General features: G+C 39.6%; 8 protein-coding genes across 9 annotated transcripts; 6 read left to right on the top strand and 2 right to left on the bottom strand.

Moving 5' to 3' along the window:
* Positions 1–96: 96 nt before the first annotated feature.
* On the top strand, positions 97–5,345 carry LOC124203204 (elongator complex protein 1-like). The gene is made up of 19 exons (XM_046599880.1): positions 97–394; positions 470–595; positions 659–821; positions 890–1,072; positions 1,137–1,354; positions 1,421–1,605; positions 1,670–1,785; positions 1,844–2,228; positions 2,285–2,779; positions 2,837–3,001; positions 3,065–3,167; positions 3,236–3,341; positions 3,417–3,544; positions 3,607–4,013; positions 4,081–4,274; positions 4,342–4,695; positions 4,754–4,917; positions 5,012–5,102; positions 5,179–5,345. Exons 1-19 carry the CDS (start codon positions 242–244, stop codon positions 5,241–5,243), a joined length of 3,801 nt encoding a protein of 1,266 aa, XP_046455836.1. The 5' UTR covers positions 97–241; the 3' UTR covers positions 5,244–5,345.
* Positions 5,346–6,188: 843 nt separating this feature from the next.
* On the top strand, positions 6,189–8,557 carry LOC124203206 (alpha-N-acetylgalactosaminidase-like). Its single transcript, XM_046599883.1, has 12 exons — positions 6,189–6,299; positions 6,402–6,521; positions 6,580–6,641; positions 6,727–6,901; positions 6,976–7,036; positions 7,102–7,215; positions 7,287–7,350; positions 7,415–7,445; positions 7,515–7,676; positions 7,744–7,941; positions 8,026–8,263; positions 8,351–8,557. The coding sequence occupies exons 1-12, from the start codon at positions 6,204–6,206 to the stop codon at positions 8,434–8,436; spliced, it is 1,407 nt and encodes a 468-aa protein (XP_046455839.1). The 5' UTR covers positions 6,189–6,203; the 3' UTR covers positions 8,437–8,557.
* Positions 8,558–9,543: 986 nt separating this feature from the next.
* Positions 9,544–12,222, top strand: LOC124203068 (longitudinals lacking protein, isoforms A/B/D/L-like). Its single transcript, XM_046599645.1, has 5 exons — positions 9,544–10,094; positions 10,153–10,608; positions 10,665–10,917; positions 10,986–11,141; positions 11,207–12,222. The coding sequence occupies exons 1-5, from the start codon at positions 9,912–9,914 to the stop codon at positions 11,452–11,454; spliced, it is 1,296 nt and encodes a 431-aa protein (XP_046455601.1). The 5' UTR covers positions 9,544–9,911; the 3' UTR covers positions 11,455–12,222.
* A 95-nt stretch (positions 12,223–12,317) lies between these two features.
* On the top strand, positions 12,318–14,230 carry LOC124203071 (longitudinals lacking protein, isoforms F/I/K/T-like). The gene is made up of 4 exons (XM_046599647.1): positions 12,318–12,734; positions 12,802–12,903; positions 12,969–13,473; positions 13,830–14,230. Exons 1-4 carry the CDS (start codon positions 12,543–12,545, stop codon positions 14,096–14,098), a joined length of 1,068 nt encoding a protein of 355 aa, XP_046455603.1. The 5' UTR covers positions 12,318–12,542; the 3' UTR covers positions 14,099–14,230.
* A 368-nt stretch (positions 14,231–14,598) lies between these two features.
* On the top strand, positions 14,599–15,746 carry LOC124203073 (ufm1-specific protease 1-like). Its single transcript, XM_046599649.1, has 4 exons — positions 14,599–14,850; positions 14,933–15,112; positions 15,203–15,418; positions 15,521–15,746. Exons 1-4 carry the CDS (start codon positions 14,725–14,727, stop codon positions 15,668–15,670), a joined length of 672 nt encoding a protein of 223 aa, XP_046455605.1. The 5' UTR covers positions 14,599–14,724; the 3' UTR covers positions 15,671–15,746.
* On the bottom strand, positions 15,454–18,147 carry LOC124203074. Of its 2 annotated transcripts, XR_006878421.1 has the most exons (5): positions 18,007–18,147; positions 17,694–17,934; positions 16,386–16,509; positions 16,144–16,290; positions 15,454–16,051 (listed from the first exon to the last, which is right to left on the bottom strand). XR_006878421.1 is itself a non-coding variant. In XM_046599651.1 (4 exons), the coding sequence occupies exons 2-4, from the start codon at positions 16,456–16,458 to the stop codon at positions 15,834–15,836; spliced, it is 438 nt and encodes a 145-aa protein (XP_046455607.1). In that variant the 5' UTR covers positions 16,459–16,509; positions 17,694–17,884; the 3' UTR covers positions 15,454–15,833. The 2 variants fall into 2 exon arrangements, 1 of the variants encoding a protein (XP_046455607.1); XM_046599651.1 differs by lacking the exon at positions 18,007–18,147 and having other exon boundaries at positions 17,694–17,884.
* A 44-nt stretch (positions 18,148–18,191) lies between these two features.
* Positions 18,192–20,308, top strand: LOC124203069 (transforming growth factor-beta-induced protein ig-h3-like). The gene is made up of 5 exons (XM_046599646.1): positions 18,192–19,093; positions 19,171–19,361; positions 19,428–19,669; positions 19,727–19,902; positions 19,973–20,308. The coding sequence occupies exons 1-5, from the start codon at positions 18,790–18,792 to the stop codon at positions 20,149–20,151; spliced, it is 1,092 nt and encodes a 363-aa protein (XP_046455602.1). The 5' UTR covers positions 18,192–18,789; the 3' UTR covers positions 20,152–20,308.
* Positions 20,148–21,722, bottom strand: LOC124203072 (omega-amidase NIT2-like). Its single transcript, XM_046599648.1, has 7 exons — positions 21,598–21,722; positions 21,379–21,525; positions 21,120–21,304; positions 20,880–21,051; positions 20,703–20,797; positions 20,483–20,621; positions 20,148–20,397 (listed from the first exon to the last, which is right to left on the bottom strand). The coding sequence occupies exons 1-7, from the start codon at positions 21,608–21,610 to the stop codon at positions 20,306–20,308; spliced, it is 843 nt and encodes a 280-aa protein (XP_046455604.1). The 5' UTR covers positions 21,611–21,722; the 3' UTR covers positions 20,148–20,305.
* Between the last annotated feature and the right edge of the window lie 1,153 nt (positions 21,723–22,875).

Here is a 22,875-nt window from a genome sequence, read left to right as displayed (position 1 = left end):
CACAATTTCTATTGGAAATCTGCTAAATACCTTGTTTTTATAAACATTAAAAAATATTTTCCTGTTTAGCGCAAAGCGCAATTCATCATTCATGCAACACTTTCTTTTACATTTCCAATTTCCACCGTTTAGGAAAAACTGCTCCGACTAGACATTTAAATTTCTGTCTGCTGTGTTACACGTGAAACAAGAGAATAGACAACACAATTTATTTTAGGCTGTTTAAATTATTCGTCTAAAGATGCGAAATTTAGCGTTGATAGATAAGAAATCAGCGTCATGCTCTTTCTTAAAGGGTTGTTGTGCAGCGACCGTGGAAAGAAATTGTATGTATTTTGCCAATCAAAATGAGCTTTGCAAACTTGATGTCGATCAGAAAAATGCAGAAGATAATGTAAGTCTTTCTAAGTCTCAAACTCTCAATTTATCATGAATTTTCAGCATACAAATTCTTTTTCAATATCTTTAGGTGGAAATATTAGGGCCTTTAGATGTTGGAACTGTTCTGGATTTGAAGTACTTACCAGAAGAGGATGTGCTTGCGATAGTGGCTAAAATAGGAAGTGTCTCTGTTTACAGCCTAAACTCATCAGAGGTTAGTTTAAACCAATTTACGTAATACAAAAATATATATTGAAGTTTTCTGATCTTTTTTTAGTTTGATGTTGTTGGAGATGTTTCAGGTGGAATTTCAGCTTGTTGCTGGAGCCCTGATATGGAAACTTTGGTTATTATTTCTGAAACGGGAAATGTACTTATGATGAGCCGAACCTGGGATGTCCTTCAGGAAGTACCTCTTTTTCAGCAGGATTTTGGTGAAGGTGAATTTATTTTACTTGTGTTACTAATATAACTTTGTGAAATTCATAACATACTGTTATTATTATAGCTAAATTTGTGTCGGTCGGATGGGGTTCTAAAGAAACCCAGTTTCACGGATCGGAAGGCAAAGATGCACGAAGTAAAAAGAAAATTGAGTGCACATTAGCAGATTGGGATGATAAACAAACTCGTATTGTTTGGCGAGCTGACGGACTTTTCTTCGCTATTAATGCTGTTGAGCCAAGCATGGGTAGTGCAACTCAATATTTATAATTGTTCTCCTATGTAGAAACGTGTGTATATAAATATTTCAGGTCACCGATTGATAAGAGTCTTCAACAGAGAAGGGTTTTTACAGTCAACGAGCGAACCTGTGAACCAGTTAGAGCAAAGCCTCTCTTGGCGATCATCGGGAGCCAGCGGTCTCATTACGAGCAGCGTTTCCCTTGTTCAACAAGGAAAACAACAAATGGCATTCTTTGAAAAGAATGGGTTACGTCACGGGGAATTCGACATCTCCGTTGGGCACCAGGTATAACGTCACACGTTAATGAATAATGATGTAATATTCCTAATATATATTTTGGTCTGAATAAAGGTTTTAGAATCTTACTGGAACGGTGACTCCACGATCCTAGCTGTGCTAATTCGTCTCGACCAAGAAAATTACGGTCTCCAACTTTGGACAATGGCTAATTATCATTGGTACATGAAGAATTTTTCCCCTTTAGAAAAAGGTATTAGGCCGCTTTGGATCACGTGGGATGTCATCGAAACCAATAGGTACTAATAGGTACCAATTAGCACTAAAATGCCAGCACTTAAAAAAATATATATATTTTTACAGGCTACATGTGATAACCTCCAATGGCACTTACCTTATGATGGATTATCAATCCGTCGTGACGTCCAGCAAAGGATTGACGTCTAGTGATCCAGCGTGTATTGCAGTCGTCGACAATTGTAAGATAATAACCATAAATATTTCAACTTTTGTATTATTTAACACGGTATTTTATAGGCAAATTGAAGATTACATTCCTGCGAGAAGCTATCGTTCCGCCACCCATGTGCGGCTGGGAAATCGAATTTTCTACATCGATTCATTCACTTGATTTGATGTCAAGCGATTCTACTCGACTATGCGTATTGACTCAAAATGGTCAACTGCACTTTTTCCAACTTACTAATTGTGACGAAGGAGAAAAATCATGTCGCCCGGACATTAAAATCATCTGCAAAGAAGGAGGACGTTTCCAGCCTATCTGGGATTATACTGCGTCACTGGATTTACCCGACTATGTTGAGCTGTACCACTTTCGGCTATTGAATGCCTCCACAATAGCTGCTTCTTCAATGAATAAGTTGGTTGTGTTGAACATCAGCGATTCTATCATCACTATCAAGTATGTTTTTCATTATTCTCTCAAGGGAAAATCTTTTAATTGTTTTTATATTGCAGAGATTCGATAACGGTAGACTCTAGAATCGGCGGTCTAGAATCTTTACGTGAAAAGGGAGACACCGTATTGATTCATTTAATAGATGGCAAAATTTTAGAACTGCACACTAATGACATGATACTTTCCGATTCAATCGTATTCCCCGAATTTTGTTATCGTTTGGAATCGATTAATGGGCATGTAATTGGTCTGGCGGCAAGCGGGCGACTTTACGTCGACGGAAAGGAAATTTTGTCAGCCATCAGCTCCTTCGTCATTCATTCAGATTTCTTGGTAGTCACTTCCCTCCAGAAACATAGGTTGCTTTGCCTTCCTCTTGCCCACATTTCCAATTCTAACCTTGCGATCACGGAGAGAGCCATAGAAAGGGGAGCTAAATTGGTTCATGCAGTCGCAAGTGAAACTGCTGTTGTATTGCAAATGCCACGAGGCAATTTGGAAGCCATCCACCCTCGAGCTTTGTCTTTGAACATTATGAAATCCCTAATTGATGGGTAAGATCAAAATGCGCTAGCTTTTATGAGTAAGACTAAAACAACTTTAAATTTCAGGAAATCGTTTGCTGCTGCGTTTGACTTGATGAAGAAGCAACGAATAAATTTGAATCTTTTATACGATCATAATCCCAGCGCTTTTCTGGAACATTGCTCACAGTTTGTCGAGCAAGTTAGCTGCGTCGATGTTGCAAATCTCAACCTCTTTCTAGGAGAACTACAGTATTTACCTTTATTCAAATTCAATTTGATGAAAAACCAGATAAATTTCATTTTTCCTCTCAGGAACGAAGATTTTACTACGACAATGTACCAAAATCATTATGAAGAGAAATCTGTGCCGAAGGATGAAGAAAAAGTCGACAGAATTTGTAATAAACTTAGAGAAGTATTGCAAACTTTTTACACTTATTAATTACGCATTGCATCGCATTAATTTTATTATTGATTTCTTAGGTTATGTTTGAATCAGACAGCCAAAAATACCTTCTTCCAGTAGTAACTTCATACATCAAACAAGGAATGGTTGACGCAGCCTTAAAGAGAGTTCAAGTCCTTGCGGGTAATTTTTAATGTTTTATTGAGTAAATTTTTATTCACACAGTTTTACTTCTAATGATACTATCGATTATTATAGAGGAATCATTGAAAGATCAGGCACTCAAATACATGGCCGTTTTGGTTGACGGAGACCAACTTTACAAAGAAGCATTGGCTACTTACGACTTACAGTTAACTTTGATGGTAGCACATCGGAGCCAAAAGGTATCGTCAACTTGTTTTGTAACCAATTCATTTCAACTTTTTAAATTGTGGTGTTCTGATAGGATCCCAAGGAGTATCTGGCATTTTTGAATGAACTGAAAGCCATGGCCGATGAAAACGAACGTCGTTTCACTATCGACAACTCTTTGAAGCGCTACGATTCAGCCGTCCGTCACTTGTGCCGTTGCCGGCCTATTAGAACAGAACAGATCACCAGTTACATGAAACTGCATAGAGTTTACGTTTCGGTCATCGACGAATTGTGCAATGTTTTACCTATGAGCGAAGTCAAAGAAGCTTTACAAGCGGCTGCGTGCCTTCAAGCTGAAATCTTGGTTTCCAGGGAAAATCACGAAGAGGCCGGTTATCTTTACCAACGGGTGGGGCTCTACAATCTGGCGGTGGATTCATTTAAGCAATGTGGTCTGTGGGAAAACTGCCTATCCATTGCTTCCTTTGTTGAAATGAGGTAAATTTCGTTTCTGTTTTGATTACGTTATTTGTTTTGCCATTTTAATGTAATTGTCTTCCTACAGCGATGTAGATACGAAGAGTTTGGTGACCATATTGGTGACTCGCCTACGCTCTTTAAAGAAGCACAAAGACGCCGCTCATCTAGCTGAATACAACCTGAAAGACTATCAGTTAACTGGACAATGTTTAATTGATGGCCTCTTCTTCAGTGAAGCTTGGGCTCTAGCCTATAGACACAGTATGGATAACTGGGCAGGTATGGCGGCGTCTCCCTTTTTCAACATAGATTCTTTGTTTCAACTATCCATTTGCTGGTTGTATAGAGACAACGCTAAAAGCTGAGCTAGAAGGAGCCTTCCAGATGATGGAAGGTAAACTGGAACAAGTGGGAAACGAATGCAGCAAGTACACTCAACGCTTATCTGTCGTCCGGCAAGATTTGCTTTACAAACGTGATCATCCTCCTGCCGAAACGGACCATGGAGATCTTTATTCAGAAACGGGTAGTAGCATTTTTACTCATACTACCGGTACATCGGGAAAGACATTTCGGTCGTCCAAGAATCGTCGGAAACAGGAAAGGAAGAAGTTACGACTCAAAGAAGGGAGCCCATTTGAAGATATGGCCATCATCAACGAGCTGCATGCCCTCTACTCATCGATGTCTTCTGTCCTTCGTAAGTTTGTTCTCAACTCATCTATTTTATGTAACATTATTATAATTTTGATATCTAGAGGACGTCAGCCGACTTCTTAGAGGAGACTTGCTCATTTCAAAAGACTGGAGCCGAGCAAAATGCTTTCAGAGTAAAGCTGAGTTACTTGTAAAGAAAATGGAAGACAAAAAGAAAGATATTTGGAACTTCTCTTTGATCCATAAAAATCAAGAAAACGACAAGGTCGGGTTTAACTTTTTTAAAACTTTTGAACTCTTTTGAACCATGACATGTAGTTACAGCTTTTAACCGAAACAACTTCTTTATATTTTTGCAGAACTTTGGTCCGTCAGCTACTACTGAGATGATAATTTCACAAGTCAACCAAGAGAAAGAAGAGTTCTTCTCTACGCGTTACTTGGAGCTTGGTAAGGCATACGCATTTTATATTTTGTTATGTTAAGTCCGAAAAATGACATGTTAAAGTTTTAATTATATTTTCAGACCCCAAATTACGCAGCCCACCTGACTCACCAGATGCGTCTTGGAAACTCGACAGCCTTAAATAACAATAATTTTTTAATTGCATTGCTTGATCATAGAATGAAATGGAATTCTATTCTTTTGTTCGAGCTCATCGTTTCTCTATTTGAATAGAGATATCTACTGTTGACATATGGAGTGCCTAAGTTTTGTAACTCGACGCTTCGACGAGTAGACCAATTTACCGTCTCATTTTAGCAAAAAAGGAAAGGGGCTTCTTATACGGAGATTGAAGGACTCTTTACACGAACGTGAAACCGGCCGATTTTTTTTACGATTCGCGAGTTTATTTTATATCAAATTCGCAACGCCAGAGAGCAACGTAATTTTCGATCCGTTTGTATGGTCTGATACTTCTAGTGACTACTCTCGTTGGCCTGGTTGACATTTTTCACGAATTCATCAATGTCTTCGATCGCGTGGGCAGGAACATAATAAGGTTGGCGCAACGGCATTTTAGTCATTTTACGCGCGCGCGAGTGGTCCACATAGCAACGACGAGAGATATCGGTAGTTCTGCGTTGAAACTTTGCGACAAAACAAACTCGGTAAGAAGATTTCTTTCTTTCTTTTCTTGATCAATCGCGACTGTTCATCCTTAAGAAGGTCAATCTCGACCCTTGCCCATGCAGTCTGTAAACCATCCGGCGACTTTAACTCAATTATTATTTTTTTTGCTCAAAGTCGCCTTGGGTCGGTTTTATCCGCCACTCGCTTCTCCGTCAGTAGGGGTGGGATAAGGAGCCATTGCAGCCCGGAATTCCCCTTGGAATCCTGTGTAGAGCATTCTTCAGTCAGTCTCACCTGAAGCGCACAGGTATCATCGATTGAGAATGACCCAATACAGCAGCGATTACGCTACGGTCAAAAGCTCTTTGTGTTGTTGGAGAACTTCTCTTCATGATTTTCCAACAAGGATGTTTTTTCGAACTACCGCAGCTTCAAGAAAGGTTGGACATGCTGTAAAAACGGGTAATAGCCGCTAGATGGCTGTGAATGTACATTATGTCGTCTGCTACCAACAGTTTGAAGTGTCAAACATAGTAAACAACTCGAAACCAGTCGTAACCATATTCTCCTTCGTAAGATTGAAAACTTCTTAAATATTTATTTAATCATTTAAGATTAGTTGCTGTTAATTAAGTATTAATTCAGAATATTCCCCTGTCAATTAAAATTTACAGCAAACAAAGAATTTTAATGCAATCATTATGAAGTTAACCATCTTGGCTGGAATAATCTGCTTTTTGGTCTGTGGAGATGCCCTTGAAAATGGGTTAGCTCGAACTCCTCCCATGGGATGGGTAAGTTATTGGCATCAAACTAACACAAACTATAGAATTTTATTTCAAGTTTTATCAGCTTGCATGGGAAAGGTTCCGTTGTAATACAGACTGCAAAAATGATCCTGAAAACTGCATTAGGTATGCATTGCTTTACACAGTACTTCTTGGTTCACACAAGTATTTTTTTAGTTTTTTAAGTTTAATTTCAACATTGTGCATTTAGTGAAAAACTATTCATGAAGATGGCTGATATCATGGTATCTGAAGGATATTTAAGTGCTGGTTACAATATAATTTCCTTGGATGATTGTTGGCTTGATCATAATCGCTCAGAGAGTGGGCAACTCCAAGCTGATGCTTCTAGATTCCCTAGTGGAATCAAAGCACTTGCTGACTATGTAAGTTGATTGAACTTCATACTATTTGGTGTTCTGCCATCATATTTTTTCCCCTACTAATAACTATTTTTTAGGTTCATTCTAAAGGTTTGCAATTTGGAATGTATGAAGACTATGGAACTCTTACTTGTGGAGGTAGTTGGAAATGAATCAAAATTGATTCTGTATGTGAATTATTTGTTTATTTAAATGTTTGACAGGATATCCAGGGATTCTCAATCATTTAGAAACAGATGCCAAAACTTTTGCTGAATGGGGAGTTGATTATGTTAAACTTGATGGATGCTATGCAGATCCTTCTGAAATGGATAAAGGTACCTTATTCTAAATATGAGTTGTTCAAAAAAATATGTTGCAACTTATCTTTTCAAAAAATGTGTAATAGGTTACCCTGAATTTGGTACTCTTTTGAATCTTACTGGTAGACCCATGGTGTACTCCTGTAGTTGGTAAAAACATTATTATCATGGCTAGTTAACGTGATTTCGAAAAAGTTTCTATTCTGTATTTTAGGCCGGATTATCAGCTTGATAAAGGAATAAAAGTAAGTAGTGATTATTAATCAACCCAGATATTTGTATTTACATGATTTGTCAATTTTCGTTTAATTTAGCCTAATTATACCTTCATTGGAACTGTTTGTAACCTTTGGCGAAACTTTGACGACATCGATGATTCGTGGGTTAGTGTGTCAAGCATCATTGATTATTATGGTGATAATCAAGACACGCTGATCCCGGTCGCTGGACCTGGGCATTGGAATGATCCTGATATGGTAAACTGTAGTTTTGTATTTTGTTAAAAAAATTTCCATGAAAATATTTCCTTTTTTTTATTCGTAGCTCATTATTGGCAATTTTGGTTTAAGCTTTGATCAATCACGAGCGCAAATGGCCATGTGGGCGGTTTTAGCCTCACCACTCTTTATGTCTGTCGATTTGCGAACGATTCGACCAGAGATGAAAGCAATCCTTCTCAATAAAAACGTAATTGCCATTAATCAGGATCCATTGGGCGTTCAAGGCAGACGTATTTACAAGGTATGAGCAATTTTTACTACTGCATACGTTTTTTTTTTAAATAATCAATCGTTTTGTTTGTGGTTGTGTGCGTGTGTCTCTCAGAAATCCGGCGTTGAAATCTGGATAAAGTCTGTTAAGCCCAGCTTGGGACCTGATCGTTCTGCCGCAGTTGTTTTCCTTAACCAGCGTACAGATGGAACGCCAACTCGAGTATCTGTGATATTGCGTGATATCGGCCTTACTTCTTTTTTCGGTTACAACGTAGAAGAGCTGTTTGATGGGAAGAATCTGGGCGTCTACCGCCCTGATGACAGTCTAACCGTCACCGTTAACCCTTCTGGTAATTAAGGCGCTAAAATTTGCCCGTGAAATGAGTTATTCTTCAAAAAAAAATTTTAATAATTTTTTATTTTCATTTAAACATTAGGTGTTGTGATGATTAAATGTACGGTACAAATAGAGGAGTCGCTTATTTCAGAAGCCGATTGGAACGAAGACAATGCTCTCTTCTAAAAAAAGGTTTCATTCCAAATAATCTTACATTCCTTAGATTTATAAAAAGCACACAATTTTTGATTATGTCTGATGTGACACACTTGTTAAAAAATATACATGAGTTTTGCGATACTGCCAATCAAATCTTAACTTGTGAGTTGTGACTGAATTTTTCGAAAGCAATAAGAATTTCATGCTTTTTAATTAATAGATTTTTTCGCTTCTCCATAATGGATAGTGGGCGGTATAATCGCTGCAAAACGAAATGAGGTACAAAATTATATTTCAGGGTAATTTCTCTGCTGAAGGCCAAACGTTTTTATTTTGAATAAAATCTTTGACAATACCCGCAAAAGACCGGAACGATATCACCCATCCGTGAAACGCTCAGGGGCAATCAACCAGTTTTAAGCAGACTATTCGACGCTATTCAGTAGTTAGATAGTTAGTATATTCTATTAATTTTTAGTAAACTCTGAAAGGAATGCAACTTTGTTTCATTCAAGTTTGCAGAATTTTAGTTAAAATTGTATTTTGATTGATTTAATTTGGTTTTTGTGTTACATTGGCAAATTAAAATTGGTAATTATCCTTAGGAAATCACGCACGGAATTTCTATGTATTGGTTTAGAATGATGCGACCAAAAATTTGTGGATTAGAAAAGTTAGTGACGTAAAATGCGATAAAAATTCCAGTTTGAAAAACAATGCGCTTTTTTGAACCTTTACAGAATAAATAAAGTGGCGCCACAATGCATAGTGGCGACTTCGCAACAGCGGGTCGTTCTACTAAAAAAAGGCCACAATTTTTTTCCATCTATTCGGAAAAGCGATTTTTTCCCCTTGTAAGGGGTGGGGTATCAAAGCAGAGTCATCTTAAAGAATTTAACAAATTCTTTATTTCTTTATTTTTATATTGTGCATTCATTAAAAAATTAGATTTCGCCCTATTACTTTTTTTCAAGTTTTAAATTTGATAGCCTTTTTTCGAATGCCAAGCGGTTCCTCGGTTAATCAATATTTCTATTTTAATAAAAGTTTTAAGTTTAATCATTTTACCACCAGACGTCTCTGAAAAGAGTCCCAGAATTAAGAACACGTTCATAGTCAATCTAGTATTCTTTAAGAACTCGGGAATTGACGAGAAAGCCTTCAGTTGAAAGGATTTATCAACTTGTCCCCCTCAACATTTCTCGCCGACGAAGTGAAAAAGCCGCCTTGTCACCCTTTTTTCTTGGCTCTTTCATCTATTCCTTCTGTCTTCTTCTATTGAATTCCGATAGACTTTCTTTTGTTATTGGCTGTTGTTTCCTAAACATTTTCAGTTTTTGACGTAGTGGCCCTGTTTGGACGCGTACAGTGTCGTCCAGGCAGTTGGATTTTTTACATCATAGAAAAGGCCTCTGCCGCCGGAGAATTTGTATTCTTATTCCTTGCCCCCTCGGGTCTAAACTCCATTCCCATGAAATCCACACAGTTGAAAACAACAAACCATGAGCCCAGTCAGTGAAGTGGAGGGGTACTGTCTACGCTGGAACAACCACCACGGAACCCTGATTGATGTCCTTCAATCCCTCTACCAGGAGCAGAGTTTTGTTGATTGCACCCTTGCCGCAGACGGCAAATCAATCCAAGTTCACAGACTAGTACTCTGCGCTGTATCTCCATATTTTCAGGTATATATTCTTGTGTGCAGCAATGTTCATTTGAGAATTTTGTGCTTTTCAAACGCAGGAACTTCTATCCAGCGACAGTGACAAACAAGCCATCATCTTCCTGAAGGATATCCCCTTTCATCACCTTCAAGCGCTGGTTCACTACATATACCACGGTGAGGTTAACATAGCTGAAGACCAACTTGCAGATCTACTCAGCACTGCAGAGTCCCTGCAAATTAAGGGTCTTACCGACAGTGATTGTAAGATGAACAATATTGAGCAGAGGAACCCTGATGACCTCGCTGAAAGTCTTCGCCTGAACCAGATAGGACAGAGCATCAACATCACTGAAACCTCCTGTGAAGCCAGCTCGCCCGATTCGTGTGAAGTCGCTGCAACCCTTGTGGCCCAGGGACCGTCACCGAGCCTAACCTCAGCCACCCTGTCTCTTCCCTTTATGACAACAACGTCAACAACTTCCTTGCACTCGTTACAACAGCCTATCTACTCGGCCAACCCCATGGCTTCCCAGGTACATTGGTGAGTTTACAACGATTACAAGTTGTGTTTTATTAATTTTATTCGCAGGCAAACAATAACGGCGTGGCTTTCTCGGTGGCGCCCAAGCTGGACACCGAGAACGACGGAAGTGCGGCTAGTGAGAACGAGGAATGGAGTGACGCTGACCTGACAGGACCTACGACACCTCACCAGGCGCAACCTCATCAAACACAATCCCACCAAACACAAGCTCATCAAACACAGGCACACCAAGTTACGGCTGCTGCCGTCGCTGCAGCGGCTGTAGCCGCACAGTCGTTCGCTTCCACGACGCCATACCGTATGAAATGTTTCAAATTTTTCCACGACCAAACAAAAAGAAGTTAATTTTTAATTTTTATTCAATAGCTCACGTTCCTTGGGGAGAGAGTCTGGCAGCTGCAGCAGCCGCCGCCATTGCCTCTACCTCTTCACTTGCTGGCCCGTCAGGAACACTAGGAGTTTACAATATTCAAGCACCATCAACTGCGCCACCCGTCATTGCTCCAGTTCGTGGCAAACAACGTAATTCATAACATCAAACGGTCATTCTAAATTTGGTAATGCTAATCTTTGATGTTTTTCCATAGGTAACAGTCGCCGTCCATCTCGACCGTCAGGCAATTCGACTTCAGCCACCCTGATCCAAGACAAACCGTATGTGTGCCCACGCTGTGGTCGGTGCTACTCGCGACGCGGTGCTCTTATTCAGCACCAGCGCTACGAGTGCGGGATCGAGCCGCAATTTTCCTGCCCCATGTGCCCCTACAAGATAAAACGCAAGGACAGCCTCAACCGGCATATTCGCAATATGCACCACAATCAGAATACCAACTAACGTGACTGTGTGTAGCCGCCATTACGACGTGTGCACGCGTGCGTGCGTGTTAGATATACAAACAAAATTTAATACAGAGGCAACCGTTTCCTCCTCCTTCAACACAGCTCTTTACGTGTCCTTAGGTGCCTGTTTGTTAGTGTCGAAGTGACTAAGTGAAACTAAAAGTGAAACGTTGAAACTTTATAAAGTTTTTTTGTGCACTGATCCTTTTTTTTTCTAGTGAAGAATTCCTTTTTTCTTTTGTCTGAGTGTGGTTCTTTTTTTAAAATTGTAGATGATGTGCCGGTTCAGTGATTTCATTCATTCGATGGCGCTTTAAAAAAAGTGCTTTTCTTCTGTCCTTTTGTGTGTTGGAGCGGAAGTTTCTAGCCTCCTTGAAGAATTGGCCTCTTTTGTTTCCCATTTTTCCATTATTTTTTTCCTGGGAGTTCAGCTCTTGGAAGGACTGAAATTTGTTCCGTTCCGTGAATTGTTTTTTTTTTTTTGTATTGTTTTGGGGAATCTCTTCGCCGTTGATGGTGTTTGAGAAAGTAAAGGAAAAATGTTGGTAAATTCTATGTCCAATCTTTGCAATGAGTTAACTTTATTATTAGAATCATTTTCCCCGTGCCCCCTCCACCTCCACAGCACACACTTCATTCCCCACCCCACTTGGACACAAATTGTCTGATAATTGATAAATAAAATTTGAAGAAAAAAGTCCCTCAATTTCAAATGAAAATCCACGCAAATTTATGAACGAATAAATTGTGGCTTTGAACTACACTGAATCAGAGTGAATAATTTCAATTCGTTTTCAATTCATCGCAAAATTGTTCAAAAAATTAGCTCTGGCAACTGCGCGATTCTGTTTTATTTACTTTACGTTTCTTCTGCTCTGGCTCCAGACGCTATGAGGTTCTTTCCAGCTGCTAACTAAATCTCCACATTGTTAGACAAATTTGTTTATTTTTCTGGATTCACGTTCTCCATACGACAAGATTGTTGATTCGGACGAGCGGCATCTGCGAGAAATTAGATTTTACTTTGGTTTGAAACTAGGTTGACTCATGAACACTTTAATTACGAAAGACCTTTAGAAAAACATGGAGAACGGTGAAGAACTAGTCGGCCCACCTCAGTTGTCGCTTCAATGGCATCAACATCACAACACTCTAGTCTCCCTGCTGGATGCTCTTTGGGAGCGGCAGGAGCTTGTTGATGTCACTCTGGCTGCAGATGGCCAGCACATAAATGTTCACAGAATCGTATTGTGTGCATGCAGTAAATTCTTTCAGGTACAGCTAACCAACATGTGGATCAATATTGTTTTTTCGTAAATAATTTTTGAATTTTGACATTCAGGATGTACTAACTCTAAAAGGTAACTCCGATAAACAAATCATTGTTTTCTTGAAGGATGTCTCATATAGTGACCTGAAGGCCTTAGTCGACTATATGTACAAGGTATGGATTATGAATGTAACGCTTACAGCTACTTTGCCTAACCAAAATTCTTTTCTGTTTTAAAGGGGGAAGTGCGAATCAATGAAGACCAACTGAACTCGTTCCTACACACAGCAAAATCTCTGGGTATCCGTGGCTTGATGGGCGATGGCAAGAAAGTAGACATAGAAAATGACAAGAAAAGAAAGCGCAGACATTCAGTAGAGCTATCAAGTGATCAGGAAGAAGAAGAAGAGGAAAACAGCCTTACAGCTTCATCGCCTCCTCCACCACCACCACCGCTACTCAAGCACAAAACCAGCCTCACGAAACCGCAGAATCTCGAAGTTAAATGTGAATTACCGATGAACCAAGAAACTAGATTTGAATCAGCAATGAACACCATGCAACCCGAAACAGAATCATTGACACAAAATTCAAGTATTAATTCTGGCCAAGAGCTGGAGGACGACGAACTAGATTTATTTCAGCATTGCGGAGTCAACAATGTCAATAACCATCATAACAATCACCTGCACCATCCTGGACCATCTCGGCTGTCTGCAGAAGAACTTCATTCATCTGGTCAAGGTAAATTCCGAAACAAATTAGTAAACTTATTTTCTTTAGAAAGAGGACAGAAAAGGTAGCGCAAAATTATGACAGTCATTATGTGTCACACCCATATGGGAACTGGAATTAGCCGACCAATTCAATGTGGTGTTACGGCAAAATTTAAATGCCCACTCTGTGGGAAACGTTCTCGGCTTAAGCATTACCTGGTCGAACACATTTCCGGAACGCTAGATCATTGTCGTCGTTTTCCCTTCTATATTTCCCACCAACCAGGGGGTGGGAGGCGGGCTCAAAATTTGAAATGGGTTGACACCAATTAGTATTTGCGGTTACAACTTACTTTGTTTCTAACCTGTTCTGCTATTTTCTAGATTTACTGGTCGAACACATGGCCTGGGGGTCGGTCCACAACGGGTCAGTCGATAATCACCATCTTCATCATCACGATCCCGATCCTGGACCTGGTCGTCATTCGTGTCCTAGATGCGGCCGAACGTACAAATGGAAACAGACTTTATTGCGGCATGTGAAATACGAATGTGGCGTGGAACCTCAGTTTATCTGTCCAATCTGTCGGGCACCCTTTCATCACCGGAATGTTCTGCAGAGACACATGAATTTGCACAGTAGACCCAAGTGATGCTGTAACTAAAATTAGGAGCTTACTAAACTACTTCTGTTCTGAGAAGCCACCAAATGTTATCACTGAGAAATATGTCAACTAAGATTTGCCATGTGTAGCCAAATAAAGTACATTTGTTACCATTCTCAATTCGAGAGTTATTTTATATCGTTTTTATCTAATTTATTGTGTACAACAGGTTTATTTTTGTTCACTCTAGCGAATTAGAAACTTACCAAACTATTTCGAGTTCAACACTTCCAAAGAAAATCAAGTTCTTTGAATATATTTGCTGCGTCATTATTTTTATTTAACAGCGGATTTGTATGCGTATGCTGTGTGCACTTATGTATATCAGATGAGCGCATATTGTTGAGTTTTCAGTTTCTATTTGGAAGTTATTTTTTGTGTGCTGCACGGACTTTCTCTTTCGTGTATAAAGTTATAGGTTCATGGGTTCATTAACCAAACGTATCGGATTTTTGAACTAGAAACTATCGACGGTGTAGTTTATAGCAGACGAATTCGTTTGAGTTGTTTTCCTTCGTTTCACACACACAACCCCAACTGTTTGAATCGAACGTAAAGTGAATACGTAATTTCCTCACGTTTTGGCAAGCTTATCAAATCGAGTTTTCTCAGAAATGAATTTGCTGTCGAACGTACATTTAGGATTGAGCGATCCAACCTCGAATCCCCAAAGGACGACCCACATCATCACGAACGATTATCAGTATTATCATTACAAATGCGATGGTTTTGATGATGTGGTGAGGCATCATCATATTATGCAGTGTGGGAGTAAACTCTTGAATTTTTCTTTGACCTCATTACATGATGTTACATACGCAGGGATGGGGTTGTGGATACAGAACTCTCCAGACCATTGCCTCCTACCTTTCACTCCAGCAGCAGCCAGGTAAAAAAGCTGGACAAGTTCCAAGTCTCAAGGAAATTCAAGAAACACTAGTTGCCATTGAAGATAAGAAGAAATCTTTTGTAGGATCAAGAGAATGGATTGGAAGTTTTGAAGTATGTTGGCACAATTCCACATTAATATATAATAATGTTTCAGATTTGAAATCTAATTTGAATTCCCTGACCATATTTTCTATTTCACAGGTGTGTTTAGTAATTGACAAGCTTTTTGATGTTCCCTGCAAAATTCTCCATTGTCCTTCTGGTGAAAATGCAATGACAGACATTTTTCCAAAGTTGGAAGAACACTTTGCCAAATCATCCGCCCGACCAATTATGATGGGCGGTGATCACGATGCTTCTTCTAAAGGAGTCCTCGGTACTTGTTGCGTCGACAATGACCACTGGCTGCTGGTTCTGGTGAGAGAAATAAATTTCTAAAAATGTCTTGTGTGTACATAGCTGAAATGTTTGTATTGTACTAGATCTGTTTTTTCTTTTTTCGGATGTGTGTCTATATAGGACCCTCATTATTACCACCAACGAGGACAACATCAAACATCTGCTGTCAAACTCCAGAAAGAAGGATACGTCAGATGGACACACACGAGTGAATTTGACAAGCAATCATTTTACAATATATGTCTCCCTCAATTCAACAGCAGCAGCTAGCGACGTATAATATATGTACAATATTATGACATTATTGTTATGGTATCCGGAAAAAAATATAATGTATGCGTGTAAATCATGCGTTAATTTTAGGTATCACTTTTTAAGGTAGATGCGAATAGTTAAGAAATAAAATAAGCTTTTAAAAAAAAACTAAATTGAGTTATTTGGGTGAAATGCTGAGCTCTTCAATCAGTCGCGTTACGAACAACATAAAGGCGGGTAAAAAGAGAAACGTAATCAAGATGGACGAGTCTCCGGGCCGACTTGCGGAAGAAGAAGAAGCGACAACTCGTTCAGGTGAAGATGCTCTTTTAGCCGTAGATGATGATGTTGCTTCCACCGGATCGTTCCAGATTTTGATGGCTTTCCACGTCCCGGCTGCCGACGACGAATGGAATAAGAGAAAGTGAAAAATGATAATATTTGGTTATTATATTATTCCGTAGCAATTGCGATGTCATCTCACTTACTTCCAAGTGATTTAGGACGAGGAGAGAGCGACTGAACAACTTCCACCCGTTGATTGTTGGTCGAGTCAGGTGGATGAACGTCGTACGCCCGTCCGTCTCTCTCCGCCGCCGCCGTCACGTTCGTACGTGTTCCATTTGACAGCGATTCTGTTCCGCAGAAGAAAAAAAGAAACAGAACGGATACAAATTACCCAATTTTGTCACTTTTCGAAGCTAAAGAAAGAGAGAGAAACGCGTTATACCTGACGCAACAGCAGCAGCTGAAGAAAAGAGGAAAATTAGGCCGATGCATATCATCCAAGAGCAACGGGCCATATCCAACGATGTATAGGATATCCCGGACGACACACACAGCGCACACACTGTCTGATATTTGTGAAAGGTATATATTTGCGGTTAAATAATATCTGAAGCTCTTAAAGTGAAACGATGAGTTGTACATTTAAAGAAAGGGTTGGACGTAAGTAAATAATGTCCTTTTTTCTTCACAAGCCGAAAAGGTGAAAGTCCGATGGGCCTCCGTACAGACGCGGAAAATCGCCTGTACGGAAAAACTTTGAAAGAAGCCGATAATTGATGGCGCAGCGCGAAACATATAAAAATTTAGTTTTTTTTTCTTTCCTTCTTGTTCTTTTTTTTACGCCTGAGGAAACTTTCTCACGCAGGGCGTGACACACATTTGTACGTCTACTCCTCTCTATAAGCAGTCGGCACGTGTTTTTTTTCTTCTTTTGTTTTCCATAGTGTTCAGCTCTTTTCCTATTTTCTTTCCAATCACTAAATATTTTAGGACAAGATAGAGAAATATCGTGATCTTCCGGGGTCACGCAACACATCAAGTCAAAAACAGGTTGAACAGGCCATTCAGCTTTCTCACACAGCAATTGTTCACGAAATTATTCGACAGCAGCTAACAAATGTGATGTGATTATATTTCCGTCAAGCGGAATTCTTTCCTACAAGTCTGTCAAATATTGCGAGGACATGCGAGAGAAAGTCATCGTCTACGGAGCGTTACCAAACAGCAAGGTGGCATTTTAAAATTTACCTTACATTTCTCACATCGATTGCATTACTCAAGACCAATTTCACCTTTACCATAATCAGAGCGTGTAAACACCCGCATGTTACAACATTTTTAGAATGACAACCTGAGGACTAGAAATATTAACATTCTTTTTCGGACGCAAATATGTCGAGTGTGAATTTGTTTTAGCGATATTAGATTGGCTGCTCGATACAAGTTCCTGTCTAAGAACCCCATTCTCTCCATACGTCAAATAACAGGAAAGGAAATGAGACAAAAGGAAATTTTTTAGAATGTGTAGATGACTAAAGAAAAAACCTGCTGTACCCATGACATCATTTCCCACGCTTTGCATACATTATTACGACACCACGCGCGTGATGGGGCGAAAGGTGCGCCCAGGTAGACGGCCCATCATTGACTCATACATCGCCGAGAAGCTTATTAACTTGGATCCTAATTTTTGTTCTCACGTTCCTGTCAATTGTCTTTTAGAATTACGTAGAAGCTGGTGGTGACTTACCAGTAGAATTAATTAGCCAATCAATACACAGCAAGCCGATAAGAGTATATATTGCGCAGCAGCGGTGAATCAACTTTGATAAAACTTTTAAACAAAAACTAACAAACAATACAACAACCAAACGTGGTTTTAAAAATTCAACTGTTCCGTAAGGAGTCACTGGAAGAACTGGAGGCCACACCAGAGTTATTTTTTCTTTTTCCTTCCTTCCCGCGTGCGTGAGCGTGTGGGTTGTGCTAGTCTTCGGCAAATAAGAAACGAGTTTTTTTTTATTTTTTCGTCTCTCTTTCTCTTTCGTCCTTTTTTTATTTACCTTCAACAACAACAACAGCAGCGTAGAGAAGTGGTGGCCGCAAAGTCTCGGTTGAGCGAAATAAAGGCGAAACCATTTCTTTAGATACATACCTATTTATGGGTGGCACGTCGTCGTCAAGGTCAAGAGACGTTATAATAAATGATGCGGGAGTAGCACCTAAAGTCACGCGTCGTCGTTGTTCTGGTCGATGGATGGACAGATGTAGAACGTACCAACAGGGCGCTTTGCCAAAAGCAAATCAGCAGGTGGTTGGTGGTGGTTTTAATCGAAACGCGTAAAAATAAAAGTACGCCAACAGATGGCCAAATAGGATTTTAACAACGAACCGTCGATTTTTCATTTAAGCTTCGCACTGCTAACAAAAAACCTCAAAAGAGCCTTAGGTGAATCGTGCAATATTGAATTTGGAAATCGTCGCCTTGTCGTTGAAACAATTTATGACACCCTTTGTATAAATGGCTGCCATTGAGAACATTTTGAACAATGCAACTTCATAATTTCCGCTTGTTATATAACCAACCAATTTGAGGCGATTTCGGTGTAATGAATCCGAAACAATTAGCTACCAATTTTTTTACTATTTGCTTTTCGGTGGCGATTGTTTCCAAAATTTTCTATTTTTGAAAAAAGAAAATTAAAAACTAATATAGAATTTGGCAACGTCTAAATGTTATTCAACTTAGGAAGCTTCAACCTTCAGCCACGGACAAAAACGTCATTATCACTTTTCGATCGGAAGAGGTTGTTTCAATAAAATTTCACCGCATTTAAATAGTTAAAATGTGGGCTAAAGTCGTCACGCTGCTGTGCGTTTTACATTCGATGGAAGCGGTCTTTATGATCACGCTGCCATCGGTTGAAGTGGAGAAGAAAATCGAAGAGTTGGGAAAACGTAAACCCTATTTGATGCTATCTCCAAACGATGCTTCGTCGACACCCAAGAATTTGACCAACATCGAAGGGGAACTTCACAGACAACCAACCGAAGCTAAAAATCTAGTCGATTTGGCCGAATCGCTCAATTTAACAACTCTCGTCAAAGCGTTGGAACAGACAGGCTTGGATGACATTATTGACCATGAAGGTATAACCTCAATTTCTCTTCATTGGAATTTTTCAATTTTATTAGAGCATATAATAGTTTCTGCTCTCCGGAAACAGGGAAGTACACTTTGTTTGCTCCAACGAATGAAGCTTTTCTCAATATTCCAAAATGGGCAAGCAACATTCCGTTAAAGGAACTTCTCAGTTTTCATGTAGCTCGTGGTCTCATCCATGCTGATGAAATCCAAAATGACATGTTGGCTCGGTCCATTCTCTCCAAGCGTGACATTCGCTTAAACATTTACAAGGTAACATTTGCAAGGCTGTTGGACGCATAATGAGCTCATTAGTTAATTTGCCTTTTTTAATGATAGAATGGAGATGTAGTTACTGCAAATGGCAGCCCCATCACTGCTGTCAACTTCACAGCTCATAATGGCGTTCTCCACATCATCGACCGCGTAATGGTATCTATCTACGAGCGCGGAGGCACCATTGTTAAGCAATTGGGTCGATGCCCTTCCTTTAAGACTCTTACAAAGTTGATCACCATCGCCGGACTGAATGATGCCCTGCACGCAAAAGGACCTTTCACTCTCTTTGCCCCATCTGACGAGTAATGACAATGTCTTGTCTCAAATTATTATAACATCACCTCATTCCTTGTTTCTAGTGCTTTCGCCAAGATGCCTGCAGATTGCATCAAACATTTGGTTGATAACCCACCTATGCTTCGTCAAGTTCTGCTCTTCCACGTTGCCCAAGGAAGTTGGTTCAGCGCTGGTCTCGAAGATGGTATGTCATTGGAATCTCTTCAGAATTCAAAGCTGTCCGTCACCATCCAAGAAAGTAATACCTCTCGATTATTCGTATTTAAGTCATTCAAAGGCTAATTATATGATTTGCTACGAATCAATAGGCTCTGTTATGATCGGCGGAAAAGCTACGGTAACCGGACCAGATGGTCTTGGCAGTAATGGGGTTATCCACGGCATCGACAATGTGCTCATTCCTCCATCAATGGAAAAGAAAATGGCCAAATTCATGTTGAAATCGGCCAAGAAACAAAGGCGTCTCATTGGGTCGAACAAAGATTAAATTTGAATGAATTAAGTGTACTGTCACTACTCCCCAATTTAAGTTTTGACTTCTCTTTACAGTACACGTAAACGATTATTAGTCTTTCTCAGGCCTTGATAGTTTTCTGCGATATCTTCGAATCTTCGTTGTAGAAATACACAATTCAACGATCTTAGTTCTTTTTCTGGACAACTTCATACATATCCGGTCGTCTTTGATGAGTGATGGGGATTTGAGAGCGGATTTGCTCAAAAAATTCCAAATCTAAACGAAAATATATATAGAAACGATTATTTGACACCCTTGAAGTCTGGCAATTGAGCCATATAAAACATCGATTTGACCACACCAATGTCAGCATAGACGACGCTTTCTTTTTCATCGGTCGAAGCGATTACTTCTCCCCAAGGCGAGACTGCCGAACTATGGCCCCAAGCCACGTACGAACTAGATTCCGATCTTGCAGGACTGGCAGTAGCCACATAGACCTTACAAAGAAGTTTCCAGTTGAGTGAGCGCGTGATTATGTACTTTCGGGGGGAAAAATATTAATATGAATGACTTCATACCTGGTTATCTACGGCACGGCACCTTTGCAAAAGTTCCCAGTGAGCTGGACCCGTCGTCATATTAAAAGCTCCAGGGTAAATTAAAAGTCTACAGTCTAGTAGAAATAAAAATAAAAATAGATTATGGAGAGGAATTTTTTAATATCTTTGGTTGGTGTAACTTTATAAATATTATACCGTTTCGAGCGTAGATTTGAGCCATTTCTGCAAAGCGAATGTCGTAACAAATTCCAACGCCCACCTTACAAATATCACCCATCTGAAAACTGGTCAACTCATTGCCAGGGCTGAGGGTTTCTGACTCTTGAAATTTTATTTTGCCTGGAATGTCAATATCAAACAAGTGAACCTGCATTTGGAATTTGTTAGAATTCATCTTCAAATTTAGTTAGATGTATATAGGTAGTTATGTAATGCCTTTCTATGAACAGCCAACAGACCACCATCTGGGCCCCATACGGTGCAAGTATTGTACAGTTTGCCATCCTTCTTCTCTGGAATCGAACCACCTACAAGGTAGATTTTGTTTTCCTTTGCTGCAGAGGATAAAGCCAGAGATGACTCTCCTGTCTCTAACTGTTCGGCATATTCAGCAAAGTATCCTAATATAATAAACGTAAAAATCCCCTGACATTATGAATAATGAGATCATGTCAAATCTCTTTATTATAATCACCTGTGCCGTAAGGAGAGTTAAAACATTCAGGCAAAGTTACCAAATGAGCTCCCTTTTTCGCTGCTTCCTGTATGAATCGACCGGCTCGAAGAAGATTTTCGGCCTTGTTGGTTCCAACAGCTAGTTGTATAAGCGCTAGCTTGAATTCTAGCCAAACGATTCATCTAAATTTAGAACATTTTCAAAGAAAATGAGAAGGAATTGTTGATTCAACTTTACTCGTTATGGACATCTTTGGGGACCAGTCGGAGAAACTTTTCGTACGTGTTTGTTATGGTTTGTTAATTGTAATCTGTAGCGACGTCAGCGCTATCTGTTGCGTTTTGAACAGATTACAAAAATAATCTCCAACAGTCCCAGTTTGACTCCCGACGGAGTGAGGAAAAATCCGCTAGAACTCTTCTTCCGTTACGCCAGGTTTAAAAATATAAGGTTTTGAATAAATGACGACTGCATTAAATTTGGGTGGGACGCCTGGGACGGTTGAGGCTTGTAATAAGATAGCGCGTGACGCTGAAGTGAGAGAGCGCACGTACTTTGCGGTGCCGTAAGCTGATTTTGTCAAAAATACAAAAACTTTATGCATGTAAATTTTTTAAATAAAAGAAACTGAATCGTGCGAGTAGGATTGCATGGGCTGACGGAAAACCGGTGTGCCAATAAATCATGTATAGAAAGTAACGATGTACCAACATTGTGTTAGGGAGCGTTGACATTTAGAAAACTGGATCGCATTAACTGCAAGAGTCAACACCTCTTTATGAATTAAACAGTTACCCGCGCTTTCCGACTGATTTCAAAACGTCGTTGGGTGCAATTAGCGTTTTTAACAAATGTATGTCCATTTCACAAATGTAATACTATCATCATTTCCAGGAATTTCGCGAGTTGCAAATAAATACGAACTGCACCTGATCCAGTTCATCGGAACAAAGTATCAACGTTTAACAGAAGTTCCAATTAGCAACACTTCTGGCGTCGTTTCCAGTGAACAGCTTTTGTGAACTAGTTGTATATTCTACATCCGGAAATTCTTTGTCAACAATTTCGATTCAATCGAAAAATAGTTAAACGCATTGAATTCCTTCTTAAAATAAGTTCTTGTTACATATTAGGCCTTACATAAGTTTGGCATTTGTCAGTTCAAAACTAAATTACGACCGTAACTAATAACCAGAACACGAAAGGTATTTTTTTGAGTGATAGTTGAAACGAAATCGAGTTCAAGACCGTTCAGCAGTTGAACTGTAAAGTGGCGTATCTCAAGTTTCACGAATAGTTGTCGCCGTTGTCAAGGACGACGTACAGGCCATTTTGAATCGACAGCAGCAACAGCCCCAATGCAATAAGAATATGTCTGCTTCCGGCGACGAACAGCATCAGCTCTATAATAGTGAATCTTGATACCATTGGGTCTCGGATCATCTCACTCGAACAAGAAATCGAATCATACACAACAAGAGAGAATTCATTCAATTATTATGTATGGTTGGAAAT

Source organism: Daphnia pulex, chromosome 9 (genome assembly GCF_021134715.1).
Source record: "Daphnia pulex isolate KAP4 chromosome 9, ASM2113471v1".
Lineage (NCBI taxonomy): Eukaryota > Metazoa > Arthropoda > Branchiopoda > Diplostraca > Daphniidae > Daphnia > Daphnia pulex.
The sequence above is the reverse complement of the archived record's forward strand: the minus strand, read 5'-3'. Positions and strand labels throughout refer to the sequence as shown.